The sequence below is a fragment of the Paroedura picta genome, chromosome 6, assembly GCF_049243985.1.
Source record: "Paroedura picta isolate Pp20150507F chromosome 6, Ppicta_v3.0, whole genome shotgun sequence".
In the NCBI taxonomy this organism is placed as follows: Eukaryota; Metazoa; Chordata; class Lepidosauria; order Squamata; family Gekkonidae; genus Paroedura; species Paroedura picta.
The window spans coordinates 66,252,670-66,269,505 of record NC_135374.1 but is presented as its reverse complement, the minus strand read 5'-3'; the positions used below and the strand labels follow the sequence as shown (position 1 = coordinate 66,269,505).

Below are 16,836 nucleotides of genomic sequence, written 5' to 3'. Positions count from 1 at the left end.
GTTACAGCTGACTTACGGTGATCCCATACAATTTCCAAACAAGAGACATTCAGATGTGGTTTGTCGTTGCCTGTATTCCTTGAAGTTCTCCCATCCAGATACTAACCAGGGTCCATCCTGCTTAGCTTCTGAGATACAAAATCAGGCTAGCCAGGGCTAGCCAGATCAAATCAGAGTAGTTATATTATTATTATTATAGTAATAATTTTACTAAAATTGAAATGAGAACTGCCATTAGTATAGTAATAATTTTACTATAAATGAGATGAAAACTGGCATTTGTGTTTTATTCTTTGTACCATTAGAGGGAGAAATTGTGTGTAAAGATGCAGATTAACCACTTTTAACTATCAGACATATGACACAATTAACTTGCACTGAAAGCATACTGTTTCCTCGATCTCCTTTTTTATGATAAACTGCTACTATTGGTATTTCAGAAATATTTCTTCAAGCCTAAGTCAAGTTTGCTATCTAAATAAAAATAATCTGTTGTGATATCCTTTGTTATAATTTATTTTTATATTTATATACCACCATCCTGTTCGGTTCAGGAGGAGGATTATTGTTCCTCAGTTATATAAATATTGCTTTCCAGAATAAGCTCCCTTAACCTTGTATCTTATGAGGGCACTTGGTTGGTAAAGCCATGCTTGATTCTGGAGTGGTTTGGGGTATGGAGAAGGAAGCATGAGAAGCGGCCTAACTGTGGGAATGTTTTTACTTTCAAGTTTAAAAGCAAATTTTTAAAAGTCTCGTTTTAAATGCTTTTCTTTCAGATTATGCAATGGTCACTGCAAGATGGCCTATTCTTGAGTTGGAGCTTTTTAAAACAGACGTATGCTGGTACTTCAACGTTACTAAGCGGACTATAAATTTTTCTCTCACAACAACTACATAAGCAGACAAAATTGCAAAAATCTGCCCTGTTTCGAGTATGACAGCCACGACCCGTGGCTCTCCAGTGGGAGGGAATGACAGCCAGGGCCAGGCTCCTGATGGACAGTCTCAGCCTCCTCTTCAGCAGAATCAGGTGGGTAGCCATGTGGTCACTGTTTATCCATGAGAATAAGAATTTGCTGTAAAAAGTAATATTGCACTTTAAGCCTCTTGCATTGTGTAGTAAACCTCTAATGTAAAAAAGGGTCAGAATTCCATCACAATATTGCTGACCGAATTTGTGGTTAAAGGAAGAGGCTGGAACTCAGTGATAGATTATGTGCTTGGCATATAAATGGTCCTGTCTTCAATCCCTAGCCTCTCCATTTTAAAGGATCAGGTAATAGGTGAAAGACCTTGACAGGAGCCAGTGGAGATCCTCTTGCCAGTTTGAATGACAATGCTGATCTTGATGGACCAATTGTCTGAGTCAGTATTAAGGCTGCAACTTAATGGTGAGGAACTGCTGCACAGCCTAACACATCTCCTCATCTTATCTAATTGGAAAATTACCAGACAGTTCCTTGAAGGTTCCCAACAGCCTTAGTTGATTATGTGCTGTTCTTTGTGCTCCAGGAAAGAATCTTTGTGCTTGTGCTTCCAGCTGTCTCTATCAGCATATGAACTGACATCTCACTTCCGTAGTAGATATACAGCTTTCCATTGCAGTAATCTTTAATCTGTTATTCCTTATATGAGTAACTACTATTTCTAATCCTAAACCACTATGAATTTGATTACCTGTAAGAGATTTGAAACAAGTAGTCCACTTGCATATTGTTGACTGCAATCACAATGAAATTTGAATCCAGTGGCACTTTCAAGATCAACAAAGTTTATTTCCAGGTATAAGCTTCGTCATCACATACATTGAAACAAGACTTCCTCAACAATTAGATACAGGTAGAGAAAACGTTACCAGAATTAAAGCAATTGGAAAGACCTAAGTGAATAGCATCAAATTAGCATGAAGAATGAAAGCGTTAACAGAGATGTGAGAGCTAAGTTTGAATTTTGTGGTGTCATTAAGCTCAACAAAGTCTAATAAAGTCTAATATTGTATAAAAGCAGTAACTGAGGTCTTAATCAACTGCTTTACTTCAATATTAGTTATACTTATTGCTCAGGTAATTATGTATCTTGATTAGACCTTCCTGGAAACTAATCCCCCCACCTATATGTAATAGTTGAGGAAGTCTTGTTTCAATGTATATGAAGAAGTGTGTATGCACACAAACATTTATATCTAGAGTTCAGCTTTGCTGGCCTTAAAGGTGCCCCTGGACTCAAGCTTTGTTCTGTTACTTCAGACCAACATGGCTACCCACCTGAATCTAATCAAAATAGAGAGTATTGGGGGAGGTTAGTTGCCAGGAAGGGCTAATTGGAGTCAAGATACACAAATAACTGAGCAATAAGTATTGGATTAAAACAGTTGGTGAAATCTGAATAGCAGAAAATCAGCATATTAGCATACAGATATTAAAAGTGTTAACAAATGAATGCAAGAACTGAAAGACTTAGCATCTGTAGTTAGGTAAGAACTGGATATCTCTGTTAAACTCTGGGGTTTCCATTGTCCTCAGTGTTGTAATAATTTGTAATTCAGCAATTTTCGTTCTTGTATGTTTCTGAAGTTCCTTTGCAATAAAGCATCTCTATTGTGGTCCTCCATTGAGTGACCTGGGAGGTTGAAATATTCTCTTAAAGGTTTCTCAGTTTTCTTGATTTTGTAATTCTTGATGCCAAATTTGTGTCCATAGGGCAATATCTGCTTGCCCTATGTAGAGAACTGAAGGGCATAGTTACATTTAATGGCATACACAAAATTAGAAGATGAGTAAGTGAGTGGCCTGAGATGGTGTAGTTGATGTGTTTAAGTCCAGGGATTGTGTTGTCTGAGTGTATGTGTCAGCAAAATGGTTAGTGTGTCAAGCTTCAAATTAACTAACGTGTATGAGAAAGACGTGGACGTGGTTAAACAAGAAATGACAAGACTGAACATCGACATTTTAGGAATCAGTGAACTAAAATGGACAGGAATGGGTGAATTTAATTCAGATGACCATCAGGTATACTACTGTGGACAAGAATCTCGCAGAAGAAATGGAGTAGCCTTCATAATCAATAAGAGAGTAGGAAAAGCAGTCTTGGGATACAATCCCCAAAATGACAGAATGATCTCAGTGCGAATCCAAGGCAAACCATTCAACATCACAGTGATCCAGGTCTACGCCCCAACCACTGCTGCTGAAGAGGATGAAGTTGATCAGTTCTATGAAGCCCTACAACACCTTCTAGAAGCAACGCCCAAAAATGATGTGCTTATCATCATGGGGGATTGGAATGCTAAAGTAGGAAGCCAAAAGATAACCGGGATAACAGGCAAGTTTGGCCTTGGAGTACAAAATGAAGCAGGGCACAGACTGGTAGAATTTTGTCAAGAGAATACAATGGTCATAGCAAACACTCTTTTCCAGCAACCCAAGAGACGACTCTACACATGGACATCACCAGACGGTCAACACAGAAATCAGATTGACTATGTGCTCTGCAGCCAAAGATGGAAAAGTTCTATCCAGTCAATAAAAACAAGACCAGGAGCTGATTGTGGTTCAGATCATGAGCTTCTTGTTGCAAAATTTAGGCTTAAATTGAAGAAAGTAGGGAAAAGCACTAGGCCACTCAGGTATGAACTAAATCATATCCCCGACGAATACACAGTGGAGGTGACAAATAGATTTAAGGAATTAGATCTGATAGACAGAGTGCCTGAAGAACTATGGACGGAGGTTCGCAACATTGTACAAGAGGTAGCAACTAAAACCATCCCAAAGAAAAAGAAATGCAAGAAATCAAAATGCCTGTCTGAGGAAGCTTTACAAATAGCTAAGGAGAGAAGGGAAGTGAAAGGCAAGGGAGAAAGAGAAAGATACACCCAACTGAATGCAGAATTCCAGAGAAAAGCTAGAAGAGATAAGAATGCCTTCTTAAATGAACAGTGCAAACAAATAGAAGAAAACAATAGAATCGGGAGGACCAGAGATCTTTTCAAGAAAATTGGAGATATGAAGAGAACGTTTCATGCAAAGATGGGTATGATAAGGGACCAAAATGGTAGGGACCTCACAGAAGCAGAAGAGATTAAACAAAGGTGGCAAAATTATACAGAAGAACTATACAAGAGCGAGCTTAACATCCCTGATGACCACAATGGGGTAGTTACTGACCTGGAGCCAGATATCCTGGAATGTGAAGTCAAATGGGCCTTAGGAAGTCTGAGTAACAATAAAGCTAGTGGTGGTGACAGCATTCCAGTTGAACTATTCAAAATCTTAAAGGACGATGCAGTAAAAGTGCTACACTCAATATGCCAGCAAATTTGGAAAACTCAACAATGGCCACAGGATTGGAAAAGGTCAGTTTACATTCCAATCCCAAAGAAGGGCAATGCCAAAGAATGTTCAAACTACCGCACCATTGCACTAATTTCTCATGCTAGCAAAGTTATGCTCAAAATCCTACAAGCTAGGCTCCAGCAGTATGTGGACCGAGAACTTCCAGAAGTACAGGCAGGATTTCGAAGAGGCAGAGGAACTAGAGATCAAATTGCCAACATACGCTGGATCATGGAGAAAGCTAGGGAGTACCAGAAGAACGTCTACTTCTGCTTCATTGACTATGCTAAAGCCTTTGATTGTGTGGAACACAACAAATTGTGGCAAGTTCTTAAAGAGATGGGAATACCAGAGCATCTTATTTGTCTCTTGAGAAATTTATATTCAGGTCAAGAAGCAACAGTGAGAACTGAACATGGAATCACTGACTGGTTCAAAATTGAGAAAGGAGTTCGGCAAGGCTGTATACTGTCGCCTTGCCTATTTAACTTGTATGCAGAGCACATCATGAGAAATGCGGGATTAGAGGAGTCACAAATTGGGATCAAGATTGCAGGGAGAAATATCAACAACCTCAGATATGCAGATGATACCACTCTAATGGCAGAAAGTGAAGAGGAACTAAAGAGCCTGTTGATGCGGGTGAAGGAGGAGAGTGCAAAAGTTGGCTTGAAACTCAACATCAAGAAAACAAAGATCATGGCATCCGGCCCGCTCAATTCCTGGCAAATAGATGGGGAAGAAATGGAGATAGTGACAGATTTTATTTTCCTGGGCTCCAAGATCACTGCAGATGGGGACTGCAGCAAAGAAATTAAAAGACGCTTGCTCCTGGGGAGGAAAGCTATGGCAAATCTAGACAGCATCCTAAAAAGCAGAGACATCACCCTGCCAACAAAAGTGCGTTTAGTCAAGGCTATAGTCTTCCCAGTTGCAATGTATGGCTGCGAAAGTTGGACCATAAGGAAGGCCGAGCGTCAAAGAATTGAGGCTTTTGAACTCTGGTGCTGGAGAAGACTCTTGCGAGTCCCTTGGACTGCAAGGCGAACAAACCGGTCAGTCCTAGAGGAGATCAGCCCTGACTGCTCTTTAGAAGGCCAGATCCTGAAGATGAAACTCAAATATTTTGGCCACCTCATGAGAAGGAAGGACTCCCTGGAGAAGAGCCTAATGCTGGGAGCGATCGAGGGCAAAAGAAGAAGGGGACGACAGAGAATGAGGTGGCTGGATGGAGTCACTGAAGCAGTAGGTGCAAACTTAAATGGACTCCAGGGAATGGTAGAGGACAGGAAGGCCTGGAGGATCATTGTCCATGGGGTCGCGATTGGTCGGACACGACTTCGCACATAACAACAACATGAGAAAGAACCTACCCTACAGTTAGGATCAATTTTGGATTGGATTATATTCCCACAATAATTAGAAGAATTGGACCTATTAGTATGGAATACATTTTACTTGTTTTATTTGTTCTCCCCTGGTTCTAGGACTACATCCCTGTTGCTAGGGAGGCAGGACCAAAAATTACTTAATCTTCCTGTCTCCATAGTGGGCCTGCCCTTCTTCTCAAGTTTTTCTCATGTTCGCAGGGAGTGCGGTCGTGTGAGCTTTGCTCTCTACATTTATTGTTAGAATTGGCTTAGTTAGTATTTTTTGCTCTTTCTTATCCTTCTCCATGGTGCCTATATATATTTATGAAACCGGCCTTGGGGAGGAGCGAGTCTGGCTGCCCGAGTAAAAATAGAGCCCTGCCCCTGCGCCTCCCACTCTCCCTCACCCCTTTGCTCACAGACTCACCTGGCTGCTTGAGCCAGCGCGTCTGCGAGTCCCTGCAGTTCCCGGCCCCCAGGTAGGCGGTTGCGGTGGCAGGGGGAGAGAGGGAGGAGTCCCTCCCTTCCCTATGCCCCGCCAACCACAAGTGGGTGGCGGCCCACAGGGAAGCCTGCATGACTGACGGGGGAAGGCCTTCCCTTCCCCACAGCCCGCCAAGTGCGGCCCACTGGGAAGCCCCTGGGCCGGGGGGGGGGGAAGCCTTGCAAAACCTGTTCTTATGAACGGGCTTTGCAACTAGTTTCTATATCTTTTCTTTTCTTCTACTTCTATCCCTTCAGATCAGAGTTTAAGAATAGAGTTAATATAGTTAAAATAGTATTGTTATAAAATTCATAGTTAATGTTAAAATAGTAAAGTAGTTTATAGTTGATTGTTAAGTTAATCTGTGTTTTGTGCTTGTATGTGGGTGCACGGAAAAAAAGACGCTCTGATGGAGTCTGCCTTTTTAAACAATGACTATCTTTCTGAATTGGACCTCCAGGCAGCTCAATTTGGGGTCAAATAGGACCTATTAGTATGGAATGGCTTTTCCCTTTCCTTGGAGTTTGCTTTCCCAGTAGTAGTGGTGAGGGTGCTTCCAATTCATTTTGCCCTTTCTAGAAAACTTCCATTTTAATGTGTTGCACCTATGCAAACTGATGATCATACTGGTGAGTGTTTGGTTAAAGCATAACTACAGAATTGCTGTTTTTAAAGCTTCTTCTCAGGGAGAAATTTTGGTTTTTAAAAAAGGCAATACATTTAATGGGCTGGGTTATTAAGATCACAGAAAGAGTTAGTAGAGTGGATCTTTCCTTGCCTTTTTAGCTTGCTGTTTGCTCTTAGATCCTTTTGCAAGGTTGAAAAGAGCCTTAAGGACAAAATGCACAACAGTCCTGGGCACCACTGCAGAAATCACTTCCTCAGTGCAGGTGATTTTATCTGAGGCAATTTAATCCGAGTTTAGAATTTTGCTTTGTGGAGACATCTAATTTATCCAGGTATTTACATTTCAACATGGCGACAGCAGATGGAAGGTTTCTGAAGCCAGTTGAGAACGTGCACATTAATTAAGAAATGTTCGACAGAAATTGTATTTGTGCAGATTAGTAGCATAGTTAAGGTTCCTGGTTCATTAGTAAAATTATGTGTTCAATTGAATAATTCACGTATTTACATAATTTTAATTCAGACTTCCTCACCTGATTCTTCAAATGAGAATTCCCCAGCTACACCTCCTGATGAACAGGGTCAAGGTGATGCTCCACCACAGCTTGAAGATGAAGAGCCTGCATTTCCACACACTGACCTGGCCAAGTTGGATGACATGATTAACAGGTAATTTCTTCAAAGACCTTATGCATTTTCTTAGCTATAACAAATCACAAATATAAGCTATCAAGTAATATCTGCAGATATGAACTGATGCATGTTGTAGAATTTTTAAAAACTGAAATATGGAACACTTAATGTTCACCTATAGTTCACTTTTTCCAGATTAAAAATGTTGAAGGTAAATGTTACTGTAAATTAAAACATTATATTTTAATTTTTTGTAGACCTCGATGGGTTGTTCCTGTATTGCCTAAAGGGGAGTTAGAAGTTCTTCTAGAAGCTGCTATTGATCTTAGTAAAAAAGGTAATTTGAAAATTGAACTTGTAAAAAGAACAGTGAGCAACTGGTTAACAATGATGTGCTTTTGGTTATATTCCTATTGCTTTGAATAGATTCAAACGAGTAGCCGTGTTGGTCTGAAGTAGCACAATAAAATCAGAGTCCAGTAGCACCTTTAACACCAACAAAGATTTAATCAAGGCGTGAGCTTTCGAGTGCAAGCACCCTTCGTCAGACTATGATCTTCTTATATGACAGAAAATATATAGCAAAAATCAGTTCTATTACATCTGTGTCACAACCAGATACAGCCAATAATAATCCTTTGTCAAAACAGCCAACGAATCCCCTAGAATTCAGTGTACTTTACAAAGAGAAACCAAAGTATTGCTGGTAGAGAGATCAAAGGCTGTCACCTCTCCATATGTTGCTTGCTCCATACAATTGTGAGACATTCCTCCCAGGGAATTGCTGGTCACTTCCCAGGGACAGGGAGTCAAACTCAAAATTCCATTACAATGCCATATTTTACAGCGGGCGCCGCGGACTAAATAAAGCCGTAAGGGATTAGGGGGAGGAGTTAGGGCGGGCTCTGTCCAGGATGAGGAAGGGTGCCGATTGGCCCCTTCCTCCGGACAGACCATCAGCAGGGCCAATCGCCAGGCGCGAAGTGCCTGCCCATTGGCCTCGCCGATTCCTGCCCTGCTTGCCGGCGGCCTGACGTGTCAGGCTGCCGGCAAGGGCGCGGCTGGCGGGTGCACCGGCCACGGAGCCCCCGCTGTATTGTTATTACAGCGGGCTTAATTACTAGTCACAAATAAAATACATAGTGAGGAATATGGGTACACAAGTTGAACAAGGTTAGTATGAATTTTAAAAAAAAAATTTCTCTATTGAGTCCTGGCTATGTCATAGTTTAGAGTTTTGTAATAACAGTCACATAATCCCAATTAAAATTAATTGTGAGGAATTTGGAAACAAAAGTTACATAAGGTTAGCATGCATAGTGAGATAAAAAACCTTTGTCCTTGTTGAGTCCAGGGTATGTCAAAGTATTGAGTATTGTAATAACTTGCATTTCTGCAATCTCCCTTTCTAGCCTGTTCTTGAAGTTTCTTTGTAATACAACAGCTACTTTTAAGTCCCTTATAGAATGTCCTGGAAGGTTGAAGTGTTCTCCTACAGGTTTTTCAGTCTTGTGGCTTTGTCTCACAGTTGTATGGAGTAAGCAACATATGGAGAGGTGATAGCCTTTGATCTCTCTACCAGCAACACTTTGGTTTCTCTTTGTAAAGTACACTGGATTCTTGGGCATTCATTGGCTGTTTTGACAAAGGATTATCATTGGCTGTATCTGGTTGTGACACAGATGTAACAGAACTGATTTTTGCTATATATTTCCTGTCATGTAAGAAGATCATAGTCTGACGAAGGGTGCTTGCACTCGAAAGCTCACACCTTGATTAAATCTTTGTTGGTCTTAAAGGTGCTACTGGACTCCTATTGCTTTGAGCACATGTTAAATATCATGTTCGCCAAGCAAAGCATAGACATGACAGCTTTTTTGATTACTGTTTTTATTACTGTTAATTTGAAAACAATGCTGAAGTATAGGAGAAGTAGAGAGCTGTTGAGTACAATGGATTTATATGGGAGCAGAGACCTGTGGAAATGAAAAGAAAACCAAATGTAATGGAGAGGTGATGAAGAAGTGAAAGGAGCCAGAACACCTTCACAGAAAGGGAATCAGACAAAATGCAGATGACCCATCTGTCATGGTAAATTATGTAGTCTGGAGTAGGAGAGTTTATTGCAAATGACTGAAGTAATACATGAAAGGCAAATAAAGATTTATTCAAGGTATGAGCTTTCAAGTGCGCTCACACCTTGAATAAATCTTTGTTGGTCTTAAAGGTGCTATTGGACTCAAATTTTGTTGTGATACTTCAGACCAACACGGCCACCCACTTGAATCTATGAAATGCAAATGTTAAAATAAAATAATGATGTTTAAAAGCAGTAGAGTTGAAAATTCCAAGCCCTGTATGCTCAATAAAAGTAACAACAGATTAAACACACAAATCTGCCTTGTAGTGAATCAGACCTTTGGTCTATCAAAGTCAGTATTGTCTGTTCAGACTGGCAGCAGCTCTTCAGGATTTCAGCCTGAAGTTTTCCACAGCACCTGCAACCTGACCCTTGCTAGAGATGCCAGAAATTGAATATAGTTTTAGCATGGATTGTCTTGGTAGCCAGTACATGTGAAAGTACCATGTGAGTTATGTTGGTCAGCATTAGGTAAAAGATAAATACATTTCTACACTGAACATAGATTTAGGTGAACCAAGATAACCTAAAAAAATTGGGTAGTCCCCTAATAGAGGGGACAAAAATAAGACATTATGGGAAAGATTCTCAAAGATTCTCAAATTCTGGGGCTTCACAAATACATAGATATTGGGCAAGAGGTGTTTTCCTGTATTGTCCTGTTAGAGTGATTCTTGGTATTGTTTGAAAACTGATAACTGTAAAAGCAATTATGAGTTTATAAAAAGGTGATTCTGAATAAAAAGCTCTTCTGTGATCCTTCTTAATACATCTGAACTACTGAGGGACTCAATGATGTAAATCAAAACATTATGGGATCTCTGGAATGTGACTGATCACTTTAGTTCTTGGAGACTTTAAAGATGCAAAACAAGTCCTGGAAAATATACGCATTGTAGATTAGGCTAGAACTTGTAGCCTTGACTGAAATTGTTAGTTACATTTAAGGATAAAGAACAATGGACTCTACAACACTGGCACTTGTAGTCCTTCGTCTGTTAACAAGAAATTTAGTTATTTACAAATTAAGTCTGTTCAGACTGCAACTGTGTCTGGAAAACTGAATTGACTTAGGGTTTGCTGTCAGACTGAGAATAATCATGTGAGAACTTCTGAATCTTACTGCCAAAAATTCCTATGGATAAAAAAAAATCCAGTAACAAACCATGTTTAGTTATTATAAAGTGTATGCATGCCTCTATATACTAAGGGTTTGTAAAAAGAAAAAGAAAAAAGCCTAAATCAGTATCCCCCCCCCCCAGTTTTGATATATTGAAACTGAAAAATATTGGTATTTCCTCCTATTCCTGAATCCCAATGCCAGTATGGTACCTAGTTTTGATAATTATTCAGGAATGCCAAATGGTCCCCATAGGCTATAACAGAGAATCTATCTGGGGGTATCTGGGATTGGGGGGAGGGTGCTGTGTTTGAGGTAGCAGCACCAATCTTCCCCCAAGTTTGAAAAATATTGGACCAGGGGGTTCAGTTCTATGGACCCCCAAAGAAAGTGCCCTCATCCTCCATTGTTTCTGATAGAGAGGAGAAAGGCATTTAAACTTTAAAAGGAATGTCATCCTTTTAAATTTTAAATGCCTTTTGCAATCATTGACATTGGCCGAATAAATTCCTAAGGCATTTAAAGCGGTGGTCCCCAACCCCTGGTCCGAGGACTGGGACCGGTCCGTGGATCAGTCGGTACTGGGCCGCAGCTGCTGCCTCGAGGGCTGCCGTGCCACTCTGGCGCCGGCTCACCTTTGGTGCTCTCCAGCGGCTGCTGTAGCTGGGGCTCCCCCTCAGCATGGCACTGCGCAGCTGCTGCTAGTAGCGCCCCCCAGCAGGCAGCGGGAAGTCAGGGGTGCTGGCAGGAAAGCAAGTGGAGCAGGGGCTCAGGCAGCAGTGGCAATGTCCCTCGGCAAAAGACTACTCCCCCAGGTAAAATTGTCAAGCATTGACTGGTCCCCGGTGATAAAAAGGTTGGGGACCACTGATTTAAAGGACTTGCAGTTCCTTTTAATGCTTTCTCCAAATTGAGAGTTTACTTCAAAGTCATTTAAAAGAACTGAGAGATCTTTAAATACACTTTTTTAGCTTGGCTATTTTGGCTGCGAAAGTTGGACCATAAGGAAGGCCGAGCGTCAAAGAATTGAGGCTTTTGAACTCTGGTGCTGGAGAAGACTCTTGCGAGTCCCTTGGACTGCAAGGCGAACAAACCGGTCAGTCCTAGAGGAGATCAGCCCTGACTGCTCTTTAGAAGGCCAGATCCTGAAGATGAAACTCAAATACTTTGGCCACCTCATGAGAAGGAAGGACTCCCTGGAGAAGAGCCTAATGCTGGGAGTGATCGAGGGCAAAAGAAGAAGGGGACGACAGAGAATGAGGTGGATGGATGGAGTCACTGAAGCAGTAGGTGCAAACTTAAAAGGACTCCAGGGAATGGTAGAGGACAGGAAGGCCTGGAGGATCATTGTCCATGGGGTCGCGATGGGTCGGACACGACTTCGCACATAACAACAACAATTTTGGTTAACTGAAAAATAGCAAAAAAACCCCCTATTTTCACTTAGATTAATGATGACACAGCTAGACATTATGAAATCCATGGATCTACCACTTAACAGCTGATCTTAGACCATTTAAAAATTCCATGAGGACCCAATCCTGATGAGTACTAGTCACTCCCCTACCCCACCATACCTGTTGAAGTACCAAAACAGTACTTGGGAACTATTGAAGATGCTCAGAAATCCTGTGCCTTACCTATTAACTGCTAGAAAGAGCATTTTTCTGGGCATTTTTCTTTTTCAAGGTTTTTAGCTGAAGTCTTGAAGGCTAGAAACAAGATCTGCTGTTACTGGAACTCCAGCTATTCTGATACTGCAAAAATGTAGTTGATCTTTTAATGCAGGTTAGTGCTGGTAATATAGGAGTTTGAGTCTTGCCTATCAGTACATACTTCAAAATGTTTTGTTTAATATGATTTCTGCATATTTTAATGTTGGTGGCATTTATTTCTAAATGTTGTGTATACTGCTACTCCCCACTCCACCCAATGCAATTTTCTTATCAATCTTTTAAAATACAGGCCTTGATGTCAAAAGTGAAGCATGTCAACGATTTTTTAGAGATGGGTTAACAATCTCTTTCACAAAAATCCTTACTGATGAGGCCGTGAGTGGATGGAAATTTGAGATTCATGTAAGTTTATGTTGTTGAAGCCAACTCACATGTGTTACTTATAATTTCAGTACATTAGAACAGGGGTAGTCAACCTGTGGTCCTCCAGATGTTCATGGACTAAAATTCCCATGATCCCCTGTCAGCAAACACTGCATTGACTATCCCTGCATTAGAAAACAAGTTATCCAGAATTCTTGGGAAAGTTCTATAGTTTGTATGGGCTAAATATGGTTAGATTCAAGTAAATAGTTCACAAAAGAAAGGTTTAATGGAGTTTAACTGGAATTACATGATGGAATGTTAGTACTGCACAAAACGACTAAACTATTTTTCTCTCTTAATAGAGATGTATTATTAATAATACTCACCGTCTAGTTGAACTCTGTGTGGCAAAGCTGGCACAAGATTGGTTTCCTCTTCTTGAACTTCTTGCAATGGCCTTAAATCCTCATTGTAAGTTCCATCTTTATAATGGTACACGTCCTTCTGAAACAGTTCCTGCTGGAGTTCAACTGGCTGAAGATGAACTTTATGCTCGTCCTCCTGACCCGCGGTCACCAAAGGTGTGTTTATCTCCAGTTTTTGAACTAAAATGCATTGTCAAATCTTTATACATACTCAGTTTGCTACCTCAAAACAGCACCTTTCTGGGCTTTCAGCTTGGTGCTTGTATGATGAACCAAAAGTATAGAAGTTATTTGAAGGTGTTATTGCAGCCATAATCAAACTTACTGTGCGGCCTGTATTGTGGCTAGGCAGGACAAACAGGTATCAGCAGTGGTCAGCATTCAGGTGGAATGGGAGTTTCTATGCAGCCGATGTCACAAATTTTCTCTGTGAGACAATATTTATAGCATTACTTTGAAAGGTCATTTGATTATACCATAGGCTATACTAGAGTAATAAATATCCAATATCAAAACAACCTCAGCTGTGGGCAGAGCGCTTTAACTTTTGCTCTTATGCCTGGATTGACTGTTCTTAGGTGATATTCAATGGACTAACTTTAAAGTTTTAAGTCATAGTTTTGAGACCTCATGACTTCCATCTGCATACTTTTAGGAACTAGTTAATCAGTGATGTATCCGTGGGTTACTGCATATATAATGCCATCTAATAATTTACCCCAAGATAGATGGTATAGAAGTGGGCCAAATAGAATTGTGCACTTCTTCCATGTCCTTTCTTAGTATATTTTGTTCACCTTTGCTCCTTCAGCTATAGCCTTGGTTACTTATAACAGCAGCACTGGTTCTAGCTGTGGTTATCCTAAGATATACAGTATTTGCTGGCGTATAAAACTACTTTTCCCCCCTGAAAAACATGCCTCCAAGTGGGGGGGGGGTCATCCTATACGCTGGGTGCACTTCAGTTGGGATAGACATAGCTGCCCATAGTGGCCTATAATACTGTAATGTAATGTAACAAACTATATTTTGAGTGGAAATGTTGGGAGGTCGTCTTATACGCCCAGTCGTCTTATACACCGGCAAATACGGTAAGTCATTCTTATGCACTATTTGATGCTGGCTAAACATAGCTGAAAATGCATAAAATTGCTTGAAAAGAATATTGCATTGCAAACATCAGAAGTAGCTGAACTAATTGTAACATGTTGTTATTATAAGGTGTGTTCTGTATATGTGATGGTAGCATACATATATTGTAACTATTTTAAAGTCTTTTAACGAGTCTCTGGTAAAATCTGAGGCTTAAGAGTCATATGACTTAGCATGACTAGAATCTTGGAGGGAGTATTAAACATCAATTTATGTTGAGTACAACTCTGATCTGTTTTTAACATTGAGTACTTACTTGCTGGTACTATGATATCTTTTAAATGCACAAGATAATTGAAAATAGAGTTTATAGCATATAAGAGAATAATTATTTGCTTCCAGTATCAGACAAAGCTACACTGCGTTTATTAGAAATAGTCTTTGCAATAGAATGAATTTTTTGTGGTAGGAATTATAAAGCAAGAAAATTTTGTTTTACAGGGTTGGCTAGTAGATCTCATCAACAAATTTGGCACATTAAATGGGTTTCAGATCCTCCATGATCGTTTTATGAGCGGATCAGCACTCAATGTTCAAATTATTGCAGCTCTCATCAAGTACGTTTGTTTTTTATTTGTTTTTAAGGAAATGCATAAAATAAAAAACAGCAAAATCCTTCAGATTACCTTTATTCACTTTCCAATATGCCTTTTGTTTCAGTTACTAGAGTTTTTGTAGCTTCCATGTATATAAATATATGTATTTTAATTAATTTTAAAATTCCCAAAATTTTGACACTTTAAGAAAACTTGAATTCCTAATATACGAGGAACTTGGTAGCCCAAATTGAATAAAATGTCCTTAATACAAAAATGGTTTTCGTATTCGGAAGAATCTTCGTATTTGGAAGAATCTTCACATGTATGTAATTTGTTACACGTGCAGGGAAGGGGTATTTTACCAATAGTTGAGCCATGCAAACATTGAGAAAGCATTAGCAGTGTTGATTTTTCAGCATCTGTACCAAAATCTAGGTGCATTTGTTTCAGTTTTGTTGAAATATCTGCAAGTTTAAAAAAATTTCTATGGTTCACCATATAATTTTACTTATCATTATGTGTACTATTCCCAACAGTCAAATTGAGTAGACATTAATTTGGTTTTCAAATGGAGTCTATTTCACAGTGGTAACTTATTTTCATAAATTTCTCCAAAAGTATGTACAGGTCACTTAGGATTTACTGAAATACTGCTCAGGCTAATTTATTTTTCTTTACACTATCTTTTTTCCTCCTCCTCCAGACCATTTGGACAGTGCTATGAATTTCTAACACTGCATACAGTGAAGAAGTACTTTCTTCCAATTATAGAAATGGTTCCACAGTTTTTAGAAAACTTAACTGATGATGAACTGAAAAAAGAAGCCAAGAATGAAGCCAAAAATGATGCTTTATCAATGATAATCAAATCTCTAAAGAATTTAGCTTCACGGGTTCCGGGACAAGAGGAAACTGTAAAAAACTTAGAAATATTTAGATTAAAAATGATACTTAGGTAAGTCTCCTTTACTGTTGGGGTAACAGTTTTTAGTATCTTATTTGGTCTGTCTTACACATTTTATTTTTCAATAGGTTGTTGCAAATTTCATCTTTCAATGGAAAAATGAATGCACTAAATGAAGTTAACAAGGTAATATCTAGTGTGTCATATTATACCCATCGACATGGCAATCCTGAAGAGGAGGAGTGGCTTACAGCAGAAAGAATGGCAGTAAGTTCACTTGCACGATGTATTTAAGAGCAGGTTGTTGCTAAATAATGCATCTTTCTTGTCAGGAAACTTTTTTCCCAGTAAGTAGTGAAATTAGTCATAGCAGTTCTGTAGAGCTAAGGTTTTGTTATGCACGTTTCTCATCTAAAACTCAAATTTGGTCTTGGAGTTATTGACTTAGTTTCAGTTGCTTTTAATGCTGAAGAATGCAGGGTGCAGTGATAAAGGAGAAGTCTGGGATATTGAGGAGATGGAACAGGAACAGTGAAATGTGTTATGTCATCAGTTACTGTATGAAGAGATTGCCATTTTGTGTACTGCTCTTCTTGTTTATGAATTTCTCAGATTGGGTCTTATCTACTTGTTCTTAGAAATTGAGTCCTGTGTCCAAGCAGTCCACCATTATACAATAGGCATTAGTTTGAGACTTACCATGTCACCAGGAATGAAGGGTACTCTACTCATGGCCAAGATTATAAAATTCAGTCCTGCAGAAGTTTATCTGCTGGCCTCCAAGATTGTGGGGCACACTGACTTAATTTTGAGTTATATCCACTATGGTAGTGTTTGCTGATTTTTCCACTTGCTACTCCTTTATTATAGACTGCTGCTATTAATATTTGTTTCATTTATTTATTTTATGTATAACTTGATTTATTGATTTTACCCTCCATGTAAGCAGGCTCAGGGTGTTTTATAACAAAAGTTACCATTTAAAATCAACTATCTGTAAAATATAATGAAATACAGTAAAATATTTAAAAATTCATAAATTCTAAAATGCTCTGCCCTTGGG

At 39.5% G+C, this 16,836-nt stretch overlaps 1 protein-coding gene across 3 annotated transcripts in view; it reads left to right on the top strand.

The window, feature by feature from the left end:
• The window catches only part of USP9X (ubiquitin specific peptidase 9 X-linked), a 111,479-nt gene that overhangs the window by 24,414 nt on the left and 70,229 nt on the right, over positions 1 to 16,836 (top strand). For all 3 annotated transcript variants that reach the window (XM_077342901.1, XM_077342900.1, XM_077342902.1), the window contains exons 2-9: positions 780 to 1,033; positions 7,342 to 7,487; positions 7,709 to 7,788; positions 12,677 to 12,789; positions 13,116 to 13,334; positions 14,772 to 14,887; positions 15,573 to 15,824; positions 15,902 to 16,040. In XM_077342901.1, coding sequence (XP_077199016.1) covers positions 938 to 1,033; positions 7,342 to 7,487; positions 7,709 to 7,788; positions 12,677 to 12,789; positions 13,116 to 13,334; positions 14,772 to 14,887; positions 15,573 to 15,824; positions 15,902 to 16,040 — 1,161 coding nt within the window. In that variant the 5' untranslated portion in view covers positions 780 to 937. The remainder of the gene's footprint in view (positions 1 to 779; positions 1,034 to 7,341; positions 7,488 to 7,708; positions 7,789 to 12,676; positions 12,790 to 13,115; positions 13,335 to 14,771; positions 14,888 to 15,572; positions 15,825 to 15,901; positions 16,041 to 16,836) is intronic.